This window comes from Harpia harpyja, chromosome 1 (assembly GCF_026419915.1).
Source record: "Harpia harpyja isolate bHarHar1 chromosome 1, bHarHar1 primary haplotype, whole genome shotgun sequence".
NCBI lineage: Eukaryota > Metazoa > Chordata > Aves > Accipitriformes > Accipitridae > Harpia > Harpia harpyja.
In genome coordinates this window covers 62,977,996-63,002,355 of record NC_068940.1, presented here as the reverse complement: position 1 = coordinate 63,002,355, position 24,360 = coordinate 62,977,996, and the positions used below count along the sequence as shown (strand labels likewise).

The following is a 24,360-nucleotide window of genomic DNA, read 5'->3' as shown; positions in this document are numbered from 1 at the left end:
GATTGGATTTAGGCATGTTTGGTGCTTTTTTTCCCCTCTTCTGGTTTAGTTTAATTTGATACCAAACCGGCATTGAGGTAAATGAAAACCCCGCTTTAAACAGAAAGGAGAAAACCAGGTAGCAGTTCACACTGCTTCAGTTCCAATGACCCAAAAGGCAACTGAGCTGGTCCAACTTTTCCTTTCATGTAGCCTCTCATTGAAGGAGCATTTCCGGAACAGCTAACACCATCAGGTCCCTAGCAAGCCACTTGGAAAAGGTACAAGAGAAGAAGTCTGCCACAGCTCCCTATAATGAAAAGCTCAAAAGGGTATTGTCTTGATACATGGTTTATTCTAATAGAGAGAGGGGGGCACTATCTTTGTGCAGAGACAAGAGCATTGTATTTGAGTGCTTCCAGGTTATTATTAAATACAGCTAAAGGTGTCAGTAGAAATACACCATTGATTAAAAAGTTTATTACGGATGACTTAAAACCATCTTACCAAACCAACAGCTCATCTGCATTTTTTTCCCCTGGAGAAGCATGGGGGAAGGAGAACAACATGATATTGGCTAAAGGAGTATTTGAAAACACTCATATTTCTCTCGTTAAGATCCCCCCAGGCCTGGCCTGCTTTACTACTTGATACGTTGGTTCCTCCACATCTGGGCGCTTCACAGACTTACGCCGAAGCTATTCAGCGCTGCTCCAGCCCTAGAAGAGAGCAAAAGAGTTTTGTTGTGACATATATGACTGAAATGTGTGGTATCAGTCGAGTAGAAAACAGTGACAGTAAGGATATGGCTCAGTGCCAGCAGCACTGCCACTTTTGGCCGAGGGCTCCCGCCATGGAGGTAGCCTCCGTTAGCCTCGCCCTCCATGGCGGGAGCCCTCGACCCCTCCCCAGAGCCGGCAAGGGTGAGAGAATGAGCGACGCGGTGCGGAACTACACTTCCCGGCAAGCCGCAGGGGCGGAGGGAGGTGAGAGCGATCCCCTGACGGCGGAGGCGGGGGAGCGTGAGGCGGTCTCCTCACGGAGCCCGTCGCCGCGGCCATTGGCAGGGAGTGGGTGGCGCTGCCATGGCGCTCGCCGCGGCGCCCCTCAGGGTCTGCATCGTGGGCTCGGGGAACTGGTGAGTGGGGCGGCAGCCCCTGAGAGGGCTGACACCTCAGCGGCGGCCGCGGCCTGACCTTCCCTGAGGCTGTGCCTGCCCGGGCCTTGCTGTCGCTTCCCGCGCAGCGCTGTCCTTCCCGCGGCCCGCAGCCGGAGGGTTTCGCGCCGTGGCCGCGCTCCCCTCGGGGTGGCGGCGGTGAGGGCAGCCGTGCCCCGGAGGCGACGGCCCCGGTGCCGGTGGTGAACCACGGTGTCGCCGGCAGCTGCTAGCAGGGCTCGGTCTGTGGGGGACTTTTGAGCGCGCTTGTGCCGTACGGGTGGGCTTCTCCAGCCCTCGGTCTCCCTCGGAGGCAGAGGTACTGCCCTGAAGTAAACGGAGGGAGAAGCGGCAGAGTCGAGCACCCTGTTTTGGCGTGCTTGTAGGCACCCGTCTGTTCTGTGAAGACGTTATTTTGGGATTATTTTTAGCCTGGTATTTGTTGTGTGGTGTGTGCGATGTCAGGTGGCATAGACGTTAAAGATACTGAACATTTTATCTTTTTTTTTCAGCAGGTCATTGCTAACTAAGCGCTGCCTGTAGGGCTTCTGTAACAAGTCCACTTCTCTCCAAAAGTGTTGTTCGGGGTTTCCTGTGTTAGCTGTTTTCCAAGGTAGTTCAAAGAAGAGTTGCAAGACGCTAGGTTATTTGAAATACCTTCTCTTTTTCAAATTGATTATGCTGAGGCATACTGAAGGCTTGAGACAAGGTTTTATTGCTGCATCTATCACTAGCTTATAATTAGACTTAAATAAACTTACTGTTGTGTCCACTGAAAGCAATAGATTTACTAAAAATTTCTCTAAGAGGAGCATCATGTTAATAATCCTTTGGCTTGCTTGTTCAATTTCTCTGCCATTCCTGATCACTGTTTTTACTCTGGATCCCTATTTGCCATGAATAAGTTAAGTACAATGTGTTATATAAATGTATCTTCACAGTTTGTCACTTTAATTACTAATGCTAAGCATACATTATTTCTGATAACGTTCTGGTTTTTAAGACTAAATTTAAATTCAGAGGACTTTGGTGTAGAGCAAGGTACCACAGTTTATTAAACAAAACTTAATAGCCTTTTGTCAAGGTGATCTTATACTTGTTGCTCACGCCCTGCCCCCTCTGTGCAATTGGCTTTTGGTGCTGTTTTGCATAGTTAAAAATATCAGCAGCTGCCAAGTTGTGTTTTTCTTTGTGATGGCTTGTTCAGGGAATGGCTGACATTTCAGTGCAGCATCTCTTGCTTTCCTTGCACTAGCTTGTAAGATGAACCGGGAGATTCTGTGCCTTGCAATATGTTGGAAATTATGTAGTTAGACATATCAATCTTTTAGGAGTATTGTTGCCATTCTTCCATGCTTGAAATCTAGCAAAAAGTTTTGCAGGAAGTTTGACTGCATTTATACTTGATTCACTGTGAAACACACTTGCAGAAGCAAAAGGATACGTAGATATTACCTACTAGCAATAACCACATGCATATATATTTTGTTTTCACCTCATTGGATCAGTTTAATAACAAGAAAAGCTCCTGCCTAACAGGGTGGATATTTGGGTGGCAAAATGCCCATATCTGTGATGCTGAGAGAAACAGATAATGCTATTATCAGACATCGGCTTTTTTCTTTCTTTTGGGTATAAATGTATTCAAATAACTGGTAGCTTATTTCATATTTAGTAGCAGTGTGGCAATTTTTTTTGTAGCAGGAAAGCAGAAACCAAAGCAATAAAAAATTTTAAATTGCAAATTATTTGATGTGCAACAGCTCTCCCATCCCCAACCCCCCCTCCCCCGCCACCCCGAGTGTTTCTGAAAACAATAATTCTTGGAGAGGTAGATGATTTCTTCCTCAGAGTCCAAGGGATGACAAACACCAAATCCTGACCACAAAGAGCACTGTGGTTCTAATACATGCAACCATTGAACTAAATAGGACTTAATTTGAATTGTGTACCTATGTGCATTTAAGTGCCTTTTTGAACTGGGGCCTGTGGTCCTAAAGTGGAAGCATTTAATGCTCAAAAGCAGGTAAATAGAAAGAAATTGAAGCATTTATATACATCTTGTCATTGATGTTTTGGGGTTATATATTTTTGAAGCCTGGATTACTGGAGTGTGTGACTGGTGTTGCCTAAATTGTAAGCATGTAAGTAGTTGAACTGAGTGGGGTTTAGCATCTTTAGCAGTTTGGAGACTGTGGGGTTTTGGGGTTCTGTGCGAGATGATTCTGTCCCACAAGTGCCAGTAACTGTATGGACATCTTTGCCTTCTCACAGCCCTTTCACCTATATCTGGGGTAAAAAAAACACTAAAGGAGCTTGGCACAACAGTGACTGTTTAGAAGGGTTGAGCCAATCACCTTGGATGATAAACTACTTCCAGTCAGACTTGTTTGGTCAGTTTGCTAGGGGGAAGGTCACCTTAACAATGAAGTTGACTTGGCAGTGGTCACTCAACACCTGATGGAAGATCATGGGACAGGACAGATGGCTAGCAAGGCACCGAAGAGCAGGAGCTGTGCTTTTTGCTGGCCTTGCCCATTTAGGGTTGCTCAGCTGCTGGATTAGTGATTGTATTAGGATCTTTAAGATAGGGAATAAAATAAGCTTTCTTGAATGTGAAGAGCGTATACCTTGGGAATATGCCTTGGAGCCTCAGGATTCAAGGACAGTGCCCAGATTCAGTGAAAGCACTGCAAACGCTGTCTTGGACACGTACTATATAGCCTGGTCTTCTGATAACACTTGCAGGGCAGGTGAACAAGGTGTGCATGGCCGGAATTTATCCCTGTCTGTTTTACTAGAACCAGTTGTTAATTAATCTGATTGCCCAACTTGAACAGAAACTGTAGAGTTCAGTAAGAGATGGGAAGTTACCAGAACAGAGGGGTTCATATGGCTATGAACTTGCTGTAGAAAAATGGGAGGTAAAACTTGTGGCTTAACTGAGGTGATTTTACAGGGACAAGTGGTAGAGCTAGCGTTAATGATATTGTTTGCACTTGCATGTTGTGACCTCCACTGATGCTGGTATCAGGGCAAGTTCAGGAGTTTCTGGGTTTTGTGCTTTACTTTTAAAGTGATGAGGGGAAAGCAGACCAACTGTGATACACTGTAACAGTAAAGGGCAGGAGACAAAGTGGGTGGTCTTGCTCAGTGAGCATCAGATACAGTTTTTCAGAGGTGTTAAATAAGTGTATGTGATTGTACTTGGGTGTACCTTTGATATTCGTTGCAAGGAAGAGAACTGCTCTTTAGCGTGCAACTACCTTGTATTACTTGAATAGCATTAACCATCCCTCAGCGCATGTCAGGGTTAAGGTTTATGAGGGGATCTTTCACTATGTTTTTTCTTGTGTAACTGAGCTGCTGCAGGCACCAAGTCTTGCAACCTTCCTCACACTAGAACTGTTATGGCTAGGAATAAATTGGCAAGAATTCCCATTCCTTTGCCTTGCGATGTGTTAGGAGCATACAAGACGAGCCAGACATTCCAGTAAATTATTTCAGAGTACACACTGAGGAGTATTAGGGCACAGAAGAGAATATAGGCTTGCTTGTTGGATTAACAGGTGTGGGGAGCTGATATTTCACCTTGCATAGAGCAGTCCTAGACTGGGTGTCAGTTGTTTGACCTTGCTTAATTCAGTCCTGCAACAGTTGTTGCGACATGACCGGAAATGAGGAACCAGAGAAGCCAGTCAGGAGAATCTTCCTAAATTCAGGAACTAAGACTAGGCAAATCTTCACTTTTTTCGTACAACATTCAAAGGCTGAGAAAAAGACAGCTAAGGCATTTAAGTGCTAAATACTAATAGAATTAATGTCTCTCTCAAGTAGCACACGCTGCCAAACTTTATGCTGGCAAACTGTTTGAAAATCCCAGTCGGTCAGTTGCTGAATCAGTTATTTCTGTCTTTCTCTATCAACCCTAAGCACACAGAATGTGTAGTGAAGTTCAAAACTGAAGACAGTGATTTGCCAGGATCCAGACTTTGTATATAAATCTGCAGTAGTAAATGTGCTTTTGTTCAAGGAACTCAAAGCACTTTCTGAGGAACACATACTTGTGTTGTGTTGAATGTGATTCATACTGTTTCCGTGGATCTGAAATTTGGGGGTTGAGCTGGTGAATTGTCTACCATTGCAGTGGAAGACACTGTGTGCATGCAGATCTAGAACATGAACTTTATAAGAGATGCCTGACAACTGTGGCTTCTGTATCACCTCCTGAACCCAGGGGAATTTGTAGTGTGTGAAGTGCTGTTAGAGAAACAAATTCCAGTCTTTTAAGACATACAGTTTTATGGTTTAACTGAAGAAGGTTTACTTAGGATACTATATTTTTTTCTGCTACTACGTAGAAAGTGACTTTAGGCCTGTGATAGCACACATCTTTAATATAGCACAATGAGTTGTGCCATATTAAAAGATCTTGAAGCAGAATGAATCTACCTGGTTTAGTTGCCAGCTGTGAGTTTATTACAAGCAATGTCCATAATAAATTTAGGGGAGTATGTGAGTATAACTAGATTTGAAAAGTTCAGGTGTTCTTACCTGCTAATAAAGTGTGCAGTTTCCACACATGCACACATGTAAGCCTCAGAGCAGTGACTCTGTGTATTTTTATCACATCTTTCTAAATTTCTTTTTTGTCTGTTTTCTAAGTTATCAGTCATTATGAAGCTGCCTTCTTGTCCCAGGAAAGGAAGTTAGGTTAACAGCTTTTATAAAATTACATCTTTTTCTTCCATATAGCATTCAGGCTAGGAATGGAAGGGAAAGTTACATTTATTCCTCTTCTTGTATGTAGCTTCAGTAATTCTGATTAATTTCATTGTTGCTTAGAGATTTGAGTAGTAAAATTCATCACCATCCTACAGGTTTCACTGTGTGCTGTTCTTGGGGAGAAAATGAGGCTAACTAATGGAATTGTCTGCCTGCAAATTCAGAGGATGCCGTTGCAAAGTTAAATTCTGTGAGGTTGGCAGCATAACCATAAAGCTTATAACTTACACAAGATATAAATGCTTCTTGGCTTTAAATGCATACCTGTATTGTACAGCAATTGATGGGTCAGTCATCTTAGCAAAGAAAGCTTCCTGTTTCTTAAAGGTGAAGATGATCCATTTTTAAAATTGAGTATGTCACTTTTACCACTGCTTTGAAGATATAATCTGTTTGATTTGTGGAAATACGGTAACCTAAACTCTCACTGGATAGGCAATAAGCAGTCATGTTTTCAGTAAATGCTTCAGTCCAACCTACTCTAGATGTATTTGAGAGAAAGCAGCAGGTGTGAATGACTGGTGTATTTTTCCACTTGTTTTAGTAGATCAAAAATGCTACTTAGTAACTGGTCCAATAACCTGTGAATTACTGTTTATTTTAAAGACAATCTCTTTCTTTTAGAGCAAAATCATAGTTTTTTTAGAATATTTGTTTTCTTCCCTGCAGGGGTTCTGCGGTTGCCAAAATAATAGGCAATAATGTAAAAAAATTGCAGAAGTTTGCTTCCACAGTGAAGATGTGGGTCTTCGAGGAGAATATTAATGGGCGAAAACTGACAGATATCATAAATAATGAACATGAAAATGTAAAATATCTCCCCGGATACAAGCTGCCAGATAATGTGGTAAGGCTCAGAAGCTAAATTCTAGTTATGGAGCAGAGGGAATATTACTCATGCTGTGAATGGAGGTAGAAATTTGTTTTGTTAACACCTTTAGGGTTTATAATATTTCAGACTGCATGCTATTTTACTGATGAGAGATCAGAGATTTGAACGTAAAATTATGCAGTTATGCAGGTAGGTAAATCCAACGCACCGTACCCTTTTTTTTTTTCCCCCAGTCTCATTATTGTCTGTATGTTACTTCAGCTTCTGTATAAGGAAGCAAATGTGAAAATGAGGGCTAGATTAACAGCTCTGACCATACCCATTAAAAAAAAGACTTTGGCCTCAACTTTGGAAGGGAGCTGGCTGGTCAGTGAGAATTGAAGGGATTTCAAGTACTCTGAAACTCTTAGAAAGTATTACAGGATGAGAACTAGAGTATTTCTCAAGCAAACTGCAAGCCGTTGGCAGTTTATCTGATTCTCAGTTGTGTTTCAACTATGTGCAGTCAGATCAGCATATTAGATGTGGCATTGCCAGGGCAAAACAGTGGGACTCCACATCTATTCTGTGTTGGTGTAACATGATGGTGGGTGGGCCGGTAGTGACTCTGGCCCCCAAAAAATTATAGGAAGAGGCTGCAGAAGCTGACAGTTCAGTCGAGTTTTTGGCCAGGAAAAACATGAATCGCCATGCATTGCAGTTTTCTCTTTAACAATGACACTGAAATCCCATTTCCCTACCCTTCAGCAAGTGTGGCGTTTCTGCTGTCCACTACCTGCTCATTCAAGTCAAATGCTTTGTACAAGTCCAGGTAGATGGCGTCTGTTGCTCTTTCTTTATCCACCAATGCTGTAACCCTGTTGTAGGCCACCATATTTGTCAGGCACGATTTGCCCTTAGGGAAGCCATGTTGGCTGTCACCAGTCACCTTGTTATTTTCCATGTGCCTTTGCATAGTCTCCAGGAGGATCTGCTCCTTGATAATAATATGATAATATTATTATCATATTACATATTATATATAATAATATTGTTAAATTATAATGATTTATAAAAAATGATATTATTTTGTCAAAGAGAAGGCAGCTTCTTATTTTATGTTTTCTTACTCAAAGTACTTGTTTGAATGTTATGGAACACTTTGAATTTTTGTGGCACTAACCATGCTGGTGGCTGTGAAGATGCCCCTTTCAAGACATAAACCAACTTATTTGAAAGCTTAAATTCCTCTGCTTTTCTGGGAAGTTTGTTACTGCTTATTTTCCATGATGAAGCACAGTAGTCTGTAGCATTCAGTGTAAGACCAAAATGTGCTTTTACTTATCAGATAACACTGGTGTGTAGTGTTAATTTTAAGAAGTTATGTGGCCCTTCTCTCCTGTAACTACACAGGTTGCTGTCCCAAACCTTAATGAAGCTGTACAGGATGCAGACTTGCTGGTTTTTGTCATTCCTCATCAGTTCATTCATAAAGTCTGCGATGAAATCACAGGACGAGTACCCAAGAAAGCGCTTGGTATAACTCTCATAAAGGTATAATAAATACTATGCATTAATAATAACCAGGAATGTGTCATGGAATCTTCTAAAACAAGATGGCTTGATATTTTGATATGAAAAGTCTCTTTGCATTATTCACTTGATTGTTCCATTAAACCTTTCTAGATATAAGACTGGAATTTGTCTTGGTCATTAGTGGATTGTTATGAAGTGTTTTATTTTAGGCTAGCGCTTGCAGGAAGAGGAAAACGAGGCTTTTCATAAGACTTTTGAAAAGAAAGAGGGAGTGAATATGTTTTGCACCACCAAGCTTTCCAATCTTTTATTTGTTGTTTCCAAACGCATCATTAGATGAAGAACAGAGCACAAGCATAATGCTTTGATTGTTAACACACATCCCACACGCCGAGTTGATCATTTTAAGAACTGCTGAGAGAATTTCATGTGACTGAGAGGATAGTGCTCTTGTTCATGTCAAGTATTACGTTGCAAGAAGAGAGTCTGTTCAGCATGGCCCAAAAAGACCGTTTGAGCATAGGAAATAGGAGAGGCCAGAGGTACAGGAAGTGTTTCACTGGTGTGTTTGTAGTTTTGGTGGCAGGAGAATTTTTAAATGTGAATGAGCTTCTTCCCCCCGCCCCGTGTGTTTATCTGCAAAGAATAAGCTATTGCCACAAGGTTTGGAAGATTCTGGTTTGTTCTTGCTTTGTACTTAGTTGAAAGCAGGCCATTTTCTCAGCACACATTTCCTTGTTCACTGTCATTTCTGGAAAATGATACATTTATGGATCTGTGCTCAAAAAGAACACCCCCCCCCCCCATCACTACTTACTGCGAGCTTGTCTCTTTAGTTTGGCTAACTAAGCCCATCAAATCTGTATTGTTTTGTCAGTGCTGACCTGATGTATTGCTGAGATGTATGAAAAAGTAATGCTTCCAGGTGTACTTGCTGCATTTTGTAGAAAAACTTTTCATATTGTAGAAGGATAAAATAAGGCAGTGTTAAAAGAGCTGAATGCATAGAATCAAAACCACACAACTGTCCTAGATGCCGGTAAGTTTATTGCTTTGAAGTTGTCCATTTATGCTTCTTTCTTCTGTAAGCTCAAGATTAAAGTTTATTCTCCTTTAATTTGCTAAATGTGATTTATGTTCTCATGTCCTTAGTGATAGGAATAACTCCAATGAAATTGGTGGAGTAAATGAGGATTTATGTCAGCATATCTGAAGTCAGAGTCTGGGCCTATGGGATTACTGCTCTGGGTATTGATTACCAGTGCTTTAATGGAGTGTTGATTAATGGCTATGTTTAAAAAAAAAAAGGGGGGGGGAAGGGGATACTTAGCTTTAAAAAAAAAAAATCCAAACCCTGAACAAACAAAAAAAAAACCCAAGAAAGCAAAAAGCCCATACTTAGTGTAGTGTAAGTAAAATAGTGACACTTGCCATGCAAAGCAGAGTTGATTACTAGGCAGCTTCCCACTGTCACATTGTGACACTGCTTCAGTAAGCGGTCTTTCGAAAGAAATAGTGTGAGGCCTCTTAATTTTTTTGCGGGAGAATGCAAAGTATGTTAGCTTTTATTTTTTGTGCATCATTAAAATTATCATTTAAGAAGAAAGGGCAGAGATTTAACACAACAATGAAACTAAGTAGTAGAGGCAGGAATGCATTCTTTCCTCTACTTCTGCAGCTTCTTTATGCATGCTGTTTTCACCAAAGTCATATTTTTAGTGGTCTCATTATGCTCAACACTAATGCTATTAAAGTGACTTGTGTTAACTTTGGCAGTTAAAAGTGCAGTTCTGCTCTGCAAAATATCATTAGTGGGACGTCTTGTTTCTGTTCTTTCTAAATTGCTTGGCAAGTTAGCAGTGTGTCATCTTTTAGTCTTTTTTTTTCTTTTTTTTTTTGCCAGTCTAATCTTCAAGCAGAGCCTATGTCTGATAATAAAACTGAGTCTTTGGGAAATGAAGACATTTTTCTGCTGATTGATCTGCATTCCCATTGAAACATTTGCAGCTGTGTTGCTTTACCTAAGTTCTGATCACTGATGTCTATGAAAACCTAACAAATCATTGTGTAGGTGTGGGGGAGGAACTGTATACAACTTACGATGCGGTACAGCAGCAAGCACAGGAAGCAGAGTAGGTGGAGGTCATTCAAAATAGTCTTCAGGCAGCCTCAACATCAATCTCATTTTCACCTACCTATATATAGGCCCCAGGGACTGCTCTGGCAGGCATGTTAGGATGTAAGCAGTAAGACCACCAAATTGGACTTGCATTGCCTGGGGATCATTGCTACCCCGTGGAAATTCCCATATGTTGGAGCCTTGGTTTTGGAGGGAGGGAGATGTGTTTGCTTCTTCTCCTGTCATCTGTCATTCAGTATTGGATTTAACTCTACAAGAAACAGGTGCAGTTCTCCTTGACTTTGTCAGAAGTTGCATCTGTTTCATAGCGGAGCTGAATTCGGCACCTACACCTCTCTGATCTCCTTTCACTGGGATGAATAATTGTTGTGTTCACGTTTTTGGAGTTGTTCGCAATCTGTGCGTGCTTTTGTTTATTAATTGCCTACTTAGGAGGAGGGGCCTTACAGTCGTTTTGTGGGGACATTATTAACACTGTGAGGGAAAAATACAACATGTACATGTGTGCTTGCTTTCAGATTCTTTCTGTATGGCTCATTAAAGATGAGAAAGCAGAGCTGTGCATTAAGTGATACAGATTGAAAAAATAATGCGGAAATGCAAGCACTAGTTTAATTGGCTGGTTTTATACAGGCATTTCTGCATGTCTCTTGATTGCACCATGTTATTTAAGGAATAGCACCTCTGATGTGTGGAAATGCAAATTACTGCCTGCCTGAAATGTCACTACTGGCAACGTACAAGTGTGTGTGTGTGTATATGTGTATCTGGAAGTAGTAGAGGATCACACTGCCCTTTTGCCTTTAAGTCATAATTCAAAATTACCAATCCCCGAAAGTACCAAATCCCCAACATTAAAAAATAGTACTGTATAAAAGGTGGTATACTGTGGGAAAGAAAGACCATTTCAGTAGCTTGTCTGCCATGTCCCTGTTCTAAAAACTCAAAAGGAGTCTGCATTTAGCAGGCTAGAAGAAAAGGGCTTTGTGAGAAGAAAGTGCTCTCATTTGGAGTTCTTGGTTCAGGCAATTCCAGGTACCAGACTCTCTTCTCCATTGCAGCATTAATCTCTGGGGTGATCTCTTCTAAAGTCCTATTTCTGCCCCTACTTTCACGCTTTGTAAAGAGAGCGTTATAAATACAGATTAAAAATATCCTTAGAAGTTAAATTATTCTCAGTTGTTCAGCTTTCTACATATCTGTGAACAGCTGTTCCATTTGTAGCAGCATTCAAAATGATTAAACTGGGTTTCTACTAGTAAACTGTTGTTGGTATTATACACAAGGGGATCTGTCTCTGGTATTTCAGTTCAGATACCTCTTCACAAAACAAGGTATTGGGACGCCATTTTGTGAGGTTTGGTGCAATTTCAAATCCAAGTGCAGGCCTGATTCACAACTGATGGATTGGTGATTCTTCACTGGTTTTAGTAAGGATACACTGATAATAAGCAGCTGAGATTCTGAACTAACAAAGCTGATGTCCTGGGTTCAGCTGGGATAGAGTTAATTTTTACAGGAACCTGGGAGGTGGGGGGGCATAGCCGGGGCAGCCGACCTGAACTAGCCAAGGAGCTATTCCATACCATGTGACATCATGCTCAGTATATAAATGGGGAGCGGGCCGGGGGGGGGAGGTCTCTCGACTTTCGGTGGCCGAGCGTCGGGTTCCGGGTGGTGAGCAGTTGCACTGTGCATCACTCGTTTTGTATATTCTTTCATTAGTACCGTTGTTGTTGTTGTAACCTTTTTTTTTTGTGTTGTCCCAGTAAACTGCCCTTATCTCGACCCTCGAGGTTCCAGTTGTTTTTTTTTCTTTTCTCTCCTCCGTCTCCTCCCTATCCCACCGGAGGGGGGCGGGAGGAGTGAGCGAGCGGCTGCGTGGTCCTTTGTTACCGGCTGGGCTGAAACCACGACAGTCCTTTTTGGCGCCCAACGTGGGGCACGAAGGGTTGAGATAACGACAGATCTGGCCAGAGCGTGTTGAAACAAATTCGTCATACGCATTTCTTATATTAGATAAATAGATGTTAGTCACAATGTTGATTCATTTGTTTACATGGTGGCGTTTTGTAAGTTCTTATATGCTCTATGTATTGCCTGTAGTTATGTTTCTCACCTTTGGGAGAGTGATTGGGATTATCATTTTGCTGTACTGGGCAATGTCGACTTGTGAAATGATTACATCACTGGTCATGAGGTTAAGCTGGTATCTGTATGAGGAGTGATATCATTTCCATACTTCGGGCACCTTCTATTGGATTTTATTGGTAATTACACCCAATCCATGGGGAAGTTAGGGGGGGATACTTCCCCCCATCCGTTCGCCTCCCTTCTCTCCTTCCGACTAATTACAACAGCTTTTGAGAATTCTGAATATCCTTGGGATGCGCAAGCCATTGTGCTGTTAGTGCTATGCCTCCTGAATATGTTTCAGGTCTTGTTTAGGGCTACAAAAAGGCTCTTTAAGAGTACCACCCAGAGATCTGCCCCAAAGCTGGATATTCATGGGTGGCACAGCATGTGGGAGGATATGGGCAGGTATCTAGAGAACTTCTCACCTCCAGTGGCTTGGAAGTTCACTCCCGAACAACTACAGAACCCTCATGAAGTGGTAGAATATTTGAAAGAAAAATGCAGTGGCTATTCCAAAGACGTACAAGTCACTGCACTGTGCTGGGCCCTGGCAAGTTTCTACCAAACACTGCTTGATATTAGGCAGCACCCTCAGGGGGAAAAGGGGGAAAAGATGGAAAACAGGGCAACAGGCACCGTGGCTACCCCAACCCCGACAACAGGCACCATGGCTACCCCTACCCCAGCAACAGGCAGCGTGGCTACCCCAACCCCGGTGACAGATACTGCAGCTAAACCAGAGAACCAACCTATGCCAGTATCAGTCGCCCCTGTACAGAAGAAGAAACACACAAAGAAATCAGTTCGCTTAGTGAGAGATGAAGATGAACCAGGGTCATTGCGAGAACAGGAGGAAGAAGCAGAACCTGAAATAATTACCCGATCTCTATCCCTGAGTGAGTTGCGTGACATGCAAAAAGATTTTAGCCGCCACCCAGGTGAGCACATTGTTACCTGGCTGCTCTGATGCTGGGATAATGGGGCTAGTAGTGGGGAATTAGAGGGTAAGGAAGCCAAGCAGTTGGGATCTCTGTCTAGGGAAGGGGGCATCGACAAGGCGATTGGGAGACAAACGCAAGTCCTCAGCCTCTGGAGGCGACTTCTGTTAGGTGTAAAGGAAAGATACCCCTTCAAAGATGAAGTTACATGTCACCAAGGCAAGTGGACCACCATGGAGAGAGGTATCCAGTACCTGAGGGAATTAGCCGTGCTGGAGGTGATTTATAATGATCCAGAAAATGCGCAGTCACCCACAGATCCAGATGAAGTCCAGTGCACACAACCGATGTGGCGGAAGTTTCTACGAAGTGCACCACCAACCTATGCCAACTCATTGGCAGTAATGTCCTGGAAAGAAGGCTATGGGCAAATGGTGGATGAATTGGCTGTCCAACTCCGGCAATACGAAGGAAGTCTCTCTTCCTCCCTACGGGCCTGTGTCTCGGCTGTAGAGGAATTGTCCCGAGAGTTCCAGCAATTCAAAGTGGATATGTCCTCCTCCCCACCTGTGCAGGCCCGCATTGCAGCTATTGGGAGTAAGCACTCCTCTGCCCAAGAGAGAGGAGAGAGAAAGTACACACGACGGGCTAACCTGTGGTTTCACCTGCGTGACCATGGAGAGGACATGAGGAAGTGGGATGGAAAACCTACCTCAGTCCTGGATGCACGGGTACGGGAGTTGCGAGAAAAAGCAACCAGAAAAGAGGATTCTTCTTGGAAAGCTGCTGCTCCAGTTTCCCGTGAGCAGTCCCCCAGACGCAGTGGATGGGCTGATCCCATTTCTGATCCTCTTGAAGGGACTTCTGATTCACGTGTGCGAAAAGTGAGTGACGGATATTCTAACCAGGATTAGAGGGGCCCTGCCTCCAGCCAGGTGAAGGAGAGGGACAACCGAGTCTACTGGACAGTGTGGATTCGATGGCCTGGCACATCAGACCCACAGGAATATAAGGCTCTAGTAGACACTGGTGCACAATGCACCCTAATGCCATCAAGTTATAAAGGGGCAGAACCCATCTGTATCTCTGGTGTGACAGGGGGATCCCAAGAGCTAACCGTATTGGAAGCTGAAATGAGTCTAACCGGGAATGAGTGGCATAAACACCCCATTGCAACTGGCCCAGAGGCCCCGTGCATCCTTGGTATAGATTATCTCAGGAGGGGGTATTTCAAGGACCCAAAAGGGTACCGTTGGGCCTTTGGTATAGCTGCACTGGAGACGGAGGAGATTGAACAGCTGTCTACCCTGCCTGGTCTCTCTCAAGACCCTTCGGTTGTGGGGTTGCTGAAGGTTGAAGAACAACAGGTGGCAATTGCTACCACGACGGTGCACCGGCGGCAATATCGCACCAACCGAGACTCCCTGATCCCCATCCATAAGCTGATTTGCCAATTGGAGAGCCAAGGAGTGATCAGCAAGACTCACTCACCCTTTAATAGTCCCATATGGCCCGTGCGGAAATCTAGTGGGGAATGGAGACTAACAGTAGATTATTGTGGGCTGAATGAAGTCACGCCACCGCTGAGCGCTGCTGTGCCAGATATGTTAGAGCTTCAATATGAACTGGAATCAAAGGCAGCTAAGTGGTATGCCACAATTGACATTGCTAATGCATTTTTCTCCATTCCTTTGGCAGTGGAGTGCAGGCCACAGTTTGCTTTCACTTGGAGGGGTGTCCAGTACACCTGGAATCGACTGCCCCAGGGGTGGAAACACAGGCCCACTATTTGCCATGGACTGATCCAGGCTGCACTGGAAAAAGGTGAAGCTCCAGGGCACCTGCAATACATTGATGACATCATCGTATGGGGCAACACAGCAGAAGAAGTTTTTGAGAAAGGGAAGAAAATAATCCAAATCCTTTTGAAGGCTGGTTTTGCCATAAAAGAAAGTAAGGTCAAGGGACCTGCACAGGAGATCCAGTTCTTAGGAGTAAAATGGCAAGATGGGCGTCGTCACATCCCCATGGATGTGATCAACAAAATAGCAGCTGTGTCCCTGCCGACTAATAAAAAGGAAACACAGGCTTTGTTAGGTGTTGTGGGCTTTTGGAGAATGCATATTCCAAATTACAGTCAAATTGTAAGTCCTCTCTACCAAGTGACCCGAAAGAAGAACGATTTTAAATGGGGGCCTGAGCAACGACAAGCCTTTGAACAAATTAAGCGGGAGATTGTTCATGCAGTAGCTCTTGGGCCAGTCCGGGCAGGACAAGATGTTAAAAATGCGCTCTATACTGCAGCTGGGGAGAATGGCCCTACCTGGAGCCTCTGGCAGAAAGCACCTGGGGAGACCCGAGGCCGACCCCTGGGGTTTTGGAGTCGGGGATACAGAGGATCTGAGGCTCGCTATACTCCCAACTGAAAAAGAGATATTGGCAGCATATGAAGGAGTTCGAGCCGCCTCAGAAGTGGTTGGTACTGAAACACAGCTCCTCTTAGCACCCCGACTGCCAGTGCTGGGCTGGATGTTCAAAGGGAGGGTCTCTACACATCATGCAACTGATGCCACGTGGAGTAAGTGGGCCGCACTGATCACACAACGAGCTCGCATAGGAAACCCCAGTCGCCCAGGAATTGTGGAAGTGATCACGGACTGGCCAGAAGGCAAAGATTTTGGAATGTCGCCAGAGGAGGAGGTGGCACGTGCTGAAGAGGCCCCGCTGTATAATAAACTGCCAGAAAATGAGAGGCAATATGCCCTGTTCACTGATGGGTCCTGTCGCATTGTGGGAAAGCATTGGAGGTGGAAGGCTGCTGTATGGAGTCCTACATGACTAGTCGCAGAAACTGCTGAAGGAGAAGGTGAATCGAGTCAGTTTGCAGAGGTGAAAGCCATCCAGCTAGCGTTAGACATTGCTGAAAGAGAGAAGTGGCCAGTGCTCTATCTCTATACTGACTCATGGATGGTGGCAAATGCCCTATGGGGGTGGCTACAGCAATGGAAGAAGAGCAACTGGCAGCGCAGAGGTAAACCCATCTGGGCGGCTGCACTGTGGCAAGATATTGCTGTTTGGATAGAGAAGCTAGTGGTAAAAGTATGTCACGTAGATGCTCATGTACCCAAGAGTCGGGCCACTGAAGAACATCAAAACAACCAGCAGGCACATCAGGCCGCCAAGATTGAAGTGTCTCAGGTGGACCTGGACTGGCAACGTAGGGGTGAGCTATTTATGGCTCAGTGGGCCCATGATACCTGTGGGCATCAGGGAAGAGATGCAACATATAGATGGGCTCGTGATCGAGGGGTGGACTTGACCATGGACACTATCGCACAGGTTATCCGTGAATGTGAAACATGTGCTGCAATTAAGCAAGCCAAGCGGCTAAAACCCCTGTTGCATGGAGGGCGATGGCTGAAATATAAACAGTGGGAGGCCTGGCAGATTGACTATATCACACTCCCACGAACCCACAAGTGCCATGTGCTTACAATGGTGGAAGCAACCACTGGATGGCTGGAAACATATCCTGTGTCCCACGCCACTGCCCAGAACACTATCCTGGGCCTTGAAGAGAAAGTTTTATGGTGACACGGCACCCCAGAAAGAATCGAGTCGGAAACGGGACTCACTTCCAAAACAACCTCATAGACACCTGGGCCAAAGAACATGGCATTGAGTGGGTATATCACATCCCTTATCACGCACCAGCCTCCGGAAAAATCGAACGATACAATGGACTGTTAAAGACTACATTGAGAGCAATGGGGGGTGGAACCTTCAAACATTGGGATACACATTTAACAAAAGCCACCTGGTTAGTTAATACTAGAGGATCTGCCAATCGGGCTGGCCCCGCCCAACCAAGACTTCCACATACTGTAGAATGGGATAAAGTCCCTGTAGTGCGCATGAGGAGTATGTTAGGAAAGACAGTCTGGGTCAGTCCCCCCTCAAGCAGAGACAAACCCATCCAAGGGGTTGTTTTTGCTCAGGGATCTGGGTACACCTGGTGGGTGATGCAGAGGGATGGGGAAGTTCGATGTGTACCTCAGGGAGGTTTGGTTTTGGGAGAGAATAGCCAGTGAATTAGGCTGTATGATATTTAACTGCTAAATAACCTGCCAATGTATGTCATTGTATCTATAGTGTCTATATGCCATATCAAGGGTATTACTGTAAGAATTACCCAAATGACTGAGGGGTGGACTTTGAAACTGAGCCAAGTACAACAGTGATAGAACTTGAACTGGCGCCCAGCAACTTCCTCAAGATCAGCCTCTTCGACCTGCAGGCCAAGGGTGTGGGTTGCACCAAATGTACCAGCCACAAGTTCCAGAGGCAGCATACAACAACCTAACACCTCACACCATCTCTCTTACCCTGAAGAACTGTTACAACAGATGGAGCCCCAAAGTCATGGACTAAATAAAATTGATGGACACATTGGAGGGATAGCCCATCGACTAAGGGAATACTATTTGTGTGTGTGTGGGGGGGTGTCCATATACATATATATATATATATATATGACAAGGAAAGTGGTAGTAGTTGATTGGAAAATGTAAGATCTGGGCATGATGTAGATGGTATAGAATAAGGGGTGGATAATGTCCTGGGTTCAGCTGGGATAGAGTTAATTTTTACAGGAACCTGGGAGGTGGGGGTCATAGCCAGGGCAGCTGACCTGAACTAGCCAAGGAGCTATTCCATACCATGTGACATCATGCTCAGTATATAAATGGGGAGCGGGCCGGGGGGGAGGTCTCTCGACTTTCGGTGGCCGAGCGTCGGGTTCCGGGTGGTGAGCAGTTGCACTGTGCATCACTCGTTTTGTATATTCTTTCATTAGTACCGTTGTTGTTGTTGTAACCTTTTTTTTTGTGTTGTCCCAGTAAACTGCCCTTATCTCGACCCTCGAGGTTCCAGTTGTTTTTTTTTCTTTTCTCTCCTCCGTCTCCTCCCTATCCCACCGGAGGGGGGCGGGAGGAGTGAGCGAGCGGCTGCGTGGTCCTTTGTTACCGGCTGGGCTGAAACCACGACAGCTGAATATTCAGCACTTCTTAGAATCAGGTCTTTGAGCATGGAATAAAAACTGTTACCATCACCTAGAGTTTAGTCCTAATTCTTTAGGTGCTACCTTCTATGAAAAGACAAGTGCTTGGAGAGGTCACAACAACAGCAGAAGTTTTACCAGTAGCAAGTCTGTCATCTCTAGTCTCTATCTGAATAGGCCTACTTGCACTTCTCACCCGTGAACAAGACTAATTGTGATGTGCTTCTCTACTGTATCTAATGAATGACTTTTTAGTAATTCCATTTAATGTTGGCTGCAGGGAATAGATGAAGGCCCGGAGGGACTCAAACTGATCTCTGACATTATTCGAGAGAAGATGGGAATAGACATCAGTGTGCTGATGGGAGCTAACATTGCCAATGAGGTGGCAGCAGAGAAATTCTGTGAAACCACAATAGGTACTGTTCCAAGTAATAAGAATGTTTAAAACATGCTCCTGTCCTCACAGTTGCACGCCAAATAGCTCAAATTTTATCATTTTTTATCAGAAACTGTTGGGTTCTTTTTATTCTAATGTTGAATTTCCTAGAATGTTTATACTTCCAAAAGTACTAGGACAATACCAGGAATAGGGGGAGAGGGAGGAGTGTGATTTTACCTAGTCTCACTAGGGTTGTGACTTTAGCAGGTGAAATACTAAGGATGCTTTCTGTCACCCTCCACATAACAAACTGCTTTATTTCATTACTGTGCTTAAGATTTTTCTTGGGTCTGTATGACTTTATATGGATAAATGATTATATATTCTGTACTCCAGCTCAGGTGTTATGGTCACAGACAGTACCTTTATGCATGTTTGGGTTGTGGGTTTTTTTAAGGTAATAATATCTTATTTTAATTTCTCAAAATAATTAGTTCCCCCAAAAGCCAGACATGGTTTTAGTTCTGTGTTGATGTCTGCACACCTTTGCAGCACAAAAATGTGCCTCGTCTTGGATTTCACAGTGTCTAGATAGTCGTGTGTGTGTATACACATACAGGTAGTCATACGTAATAGCACAGAGTTCATGTTATTTTTTCAGTGTTAATGTTTACAGTTTTGTGCATTTTTAGCTTTGTAAACTCTCATTAACAGCTTTTGCATTGAACTTATTTTTGAATGGCTGAATTGCCTCTTAGTGCTTAGAAACATATGTCAGTGGCAGCATGCTCAATTAATAAAACTTCCTTGACAAGCATTTATCAGTGGGTATTCTTCTGGAATGCAGGCCTTAAAATAATTGGTAGAATTGCACCTGCTATATTTTTAATTCACCTTTGTTTTATTATTAACTGTTCTTTTTAAAGAGAATAATCAAAAAAAGAGTGTAGAGAATTAATGGAATTGTTATTTAGAATCTGTTGCTGAGCACACAATGAATTATGAAGAAGTCCAGAGTAACTCAGTGCAGAGCTTTTTAAGTGCAATGAAGACATGTCTGTAGTCACTTAAAACAGGAGTCTGTTTAGGATGAATATAGAACAACCATATCTCTGCTTTTAAGTATTTTGGCTTGCACAGAAAAGGCTAAATAACACCCAAATAAATTATTAATTTTTTAGCCTTCCTTTCTGTCTCTCAACAGGCAGCAAAATCTTGGAAAATGGCCTTCTTTTCAAAGAACTCCTGCAGACTCCAAACTTCCGAATAACTGTAGTAGATGATGCAGATACGGTTGAGCTTTGTGGTGCTCTGAAGGTAAGATTAACAGGCTGCTGTTGGTACACAGATGGAACAGTGATCCTTGTAGAAGAAAGAGGGTATTTTCATTTAAAGAATTAAGTTTATTGTGCTTTATGTAGTATATAAAACTGCTACATAACATTTCTGGAAGAACCAGATGGGAACTTAGGGAGCAGCATGTTCTGAGAGTTGGCTTTTAGACTCTTGTCTCACCATCTCCCAAGTTCTCTTTCTACACCTTTCATGTAGCTTACACACAGTCATGAAACAAGTGTTGATTTCATCTAACTGGTCAGCATATTTCTAAATCCATCTTAGATCCCTTTTTCTTTTTGCAACAGTGTGTTCACAAAAAGAAAGGGAGAAAGAAGTTGGCATTAATCCTTTGTGTCTGTTGGCAAAACTGTTCCCTTCTTCATTGACTTACACAATGTGAGCATTCTTATGTTTTGTATTTTGTGGACATACGCTGCATAAGGTTCATGTGGATAACCACATACAGAAATGACCTGAATAGGAAAAAAGTTATTTTGGACAGTTACTCATCTGGAATTTTTTTTGGTAACAAAATTGATGTTGACAGGAAGCAAAGGCTAGCTTAAACATACTCTTAATGCTATTTTTTTCAGGTTAATTTACAGGCCATTTGTGAAAGGAAGGCATTAGTTGCTTGGCACCCTGGCCAATTGTCGTGGTTTAACCCCAGCCAGCAACTAAACACCACGCAGCCGCTCACTCACTCCCCCCCACTCAGTGGGATGGGGGAGAAAATCGGGAAAAGAAGCAAAACCCGTGGGTTGAGATAAGAACGGTTTAATAGAACAGAAAAGAAGAAACTAATAATGATAATGATAACACTAATAAAATGACAACAGCAATAATGAAAGGATTGGAATGTACAAATGATGCACAGTGCAATTGCTCACCACCCGCCGACCGACACCCAGCCAGTCCCCGAGCGGTGAATCCCTGCCCCCTCCCACTTCCCCGTTCCTAAACTGGATGGGACGTCACATGGTATGGAATACCCCGTTGGCCAGTTTGGGTCAGGTGCCCTGGCTGTGTCCTGTGCCAACTTCTTGTGCCCCTCCAGCTTTCTCACTGGCTGGGCATGAGAAGCTGAAAAATCCTTGACATTAGTCTAAACACTACTGAGCAACAACTGAAAACATCAGTGTTATCAACATTCTTCACATACTGAACTCAAAACATAGCACTGTACCAGCTACTAGGAAGACAGTTAACTCTATCCCAGCTGAAACCAGGACACCAATAGTACTGTAGTTATCTGATGTCTATCATGGAAGATAGGTGATCCAATGGGTGTAGTGGTTTAGTAGGTAATTTGGCTTGCTTTTTTATTTTTTATGTTTTGGATAATTATTTTGTATTGCTTTGTTTTCTCTGTTGAAATTATTTGTAAACTACACCATTCACTTGCAAAGCTACCACGCCAATGAATGATGCCTTTAAGCTAAGGAGTTCTGATTCCTGCTCAGCGGGAAGTAGATTGGTAGCTATAATAACATAATTTTTGGCACACTGGTTTTCTTGATAATTTTGTCTTGAGAGCTGTCATACTGGAAGTCCTGAGAAGGTGGAGGCCATGGGTCTGTGCATTGGGCTAATGGGATACACTTTGGTGTAACATGCTTTGGAGTTACTGTGTTTATAGCAGTTTCTCAAGATTGTGGAGCTCATAATTTTGCTCCACAGCCATTGCTTTAAAATGCTGTGGTGATGTGGGAGGTTAGCAGGAGAAAAATCCCTGTGTATAGACCCATGAAATTAGTCAAAAAGTTTTACAGATTTATTTTTCTTTGAACTCTGCTCAGCCTGAAGTTTTCTAGCTAGCTGTAGTGGGTTGACCCTGGCTGGATGCCAGGTGCCCACCAAAGCCGCTCTATCACTCCCCCTTCTCAGCTGGACAGGGGGGAGAAAATATAACAAAAGGCTCGTGGGTCAAGATAAGGACAGTTTAATAAACTGAAAGCCAAGGTCACGTGCGAAAGCAAAGAAAAACAAATGATATTATTCTCTACTTCCCATCAGCAGGTGATGTCTAGCCACTTCCTGGGAAGCAGGGCTTCAGTACGCGTAGTGGTTGCTCCGGAAGACAAAAATGCCCCCCTTCCGTCTCCCTTTACTTAGCTTTTATATCTGAGCTGACGTCATATGGTATGGAATATCTGTTTGGTTAGTTTAGGTCAGCTGTCCTGGTTATGTCCCCTCCTGAGATCTCGCCCTGCCCCAGCCTGCCATTGAGGGGGGGGCAAAAATGTTGGAGAGACAGCCTTGATGCTGTGCCACCACTGCTCAGCAGTAGCCAAAACACTGGTGTGTTATCAACACCTTTCTAGCTACTGATGCAGAGCACAGTGCTGTGAGGGCTGCTATGGGGAGTATTAACTCCATCTCAGCCAGACACAATACACTAGCTTAAATTCTTGCTTGATAGAGGAGTTCTGTCCCAGGTAATTTTTATTCCAGATAAATCTCGTGAAAGGGCGCTAGAGATGAGTGTACCCATCAAACTGAGCAGCTAGTCAGCAGACACTCAAACTCCACTGTAAAGGTCCAAGTCAGGCAAGATACCAGTATCTCTTTGGAAGTGCAGAAGAATTTAAATAAATTGTTGTTCTTGACCTGGAAAGATGCTGAGGTGAAACTTCCTTATTTTCTTTGTAGCTCTGTTTTGTTCTTCCCTCCTGCTTCATTATTCATCATATATCCTGCAGACTGAACTCTATAGTTGCATTTCTAGAAAGCTGTATATATTCTGTGTGCTCTGGTCATTTGGTTTTGATTGCAGTATATTTTGTTAACTGAGTTGAGACTTCCAAAGAAATGCATGGTATGAGCTCTAAACAAAAAGCAAATTAAGGATAGATTAACTTGTTTAAAAATACTATGGATTTCTTGCCTGATTAAAAGGCATGAACTGGTATAAAGTGGCATAGATGAGTCATACTAATATAGATGATGTTTTTTAAACATATAACTCTTCCTTAATCTCAATGAAAATTTAATTAAAATCATATTTTTAGAAGTAATTTTTAATTTTAAACCCTTTCTAGTTTAATCCTAAATTTGTACTGACAGCATGTAAATAATTTCCTGAGCTGTTTTTAACTCAAACATTGCAAAATTTTGTTAATGCATTGGGAACATGTATGCCTCTGAAAGAAAATGAAGAAGCTAAAATTAAACAGATGGGTATGTTTTTATTGCCTGTTCAAAGCAAAATGAAAAGCTCAGATGTGAGTAGTGAAATGTAAACCTGAGCTTTTTTTCTTAGAAGTTGTACATTCTTATTATTAGGAGAATTGTTTGCTGAGGGTAACAACAAGCACTTTGCTTTTTTATGATTAATCTGATAATCTTTGTAATAAAAATATGAAAAATAAGCATCTTTTCATGTGATTGTTTTTAGGGAAAGACCTAAAGTGTAGCTTCTGTCAGCTGACAGTTACTTTATTAAACTTGGAAAGTTACTTCATGAAAAAATAGTAAAAATTAGCATTATTTAACCTTCTGAAAGGAGGAAATTCCTATTTCAGAAGATGACAGTGTCGTGTTGTGTGGAGAGACAGGTATAAAAAGAGAGGTTCTACTGTCTTTCTATAGCAGTGCCAATTCAAAATGTCAGCAGCATCACTGCAAAGTATGGCTTAGAGGACAGAAGTAAGCAGGCACACATGCTAGTCCAGACTGTCTTTTTGGATGTGGAAATAGTAAAAGCAACTCCTGTATTGGCATTTAAAGGATGAGAAATAGTACACTATGAGAAGTAGTATATTCTCCCAGTTTCTGCATTTTTCTATAAATACCAGCTTGGAAAAGGAGGCTTTTCTGGTATTTCTGGCATAATAGACTAGATCTTGTTAAAAGTCTATACTTAACCTTGCACTTTATTTCTGCAAGCCTTTGTAAGGAGGGAGGATTTTCAATGTGGATGCTTGCCTAAAGGTTGGGAAAAAATACAGAAGGGTAACAGAGAGTGCTCTGAGCACAGCTTTCCCTTACAATAATGATAATTTTAGGTTTGAAATCTGGTTTTTGATACATATTTGCATTCAGACTGTAATAATAGGTATTGCAGCTGGGTGATCATGAAAGAACATGTGCTTGATTGC

At 42.9% G+C, this 24,360-nt stretch overlaps 1 protein-coding gene across 3 annotated transcripts in view; it reads left to right on the top strand.

Moving 5' to 3' along the window:
* Positions 1–876: 876 nt before the first annotated feature.
* GPD1L (glycerol-3-phosphate dehydrogenase 1 like) overlaps positions 877–24,360 on the top strand; it is a 35,218-nt gene continuing 11,734 nt past the window's right edge. The window contains exons 1-5 of one of the 3 annotated variants that reach the window (XM_052797464.1): positions 877–965; positions 6,590–6,767; positions 8,145–8,285; positions 18,821–18,959; positions 20,127–20,239. In XM_052797464.1, the coding sequence (XP_052653424.1) occupies positions 6,660–6,767; positions 8,145–8,285; positions 18,821–18,959; positions 20,127–20,239 (501 nt within the window). In that variant the 5' untranslated portion in view covers positions 877–965; positions 6,590–6,659. The other 2 variants (XM_052797451.1, XM_052797458.1) reach the window with 2 other exon arrangements.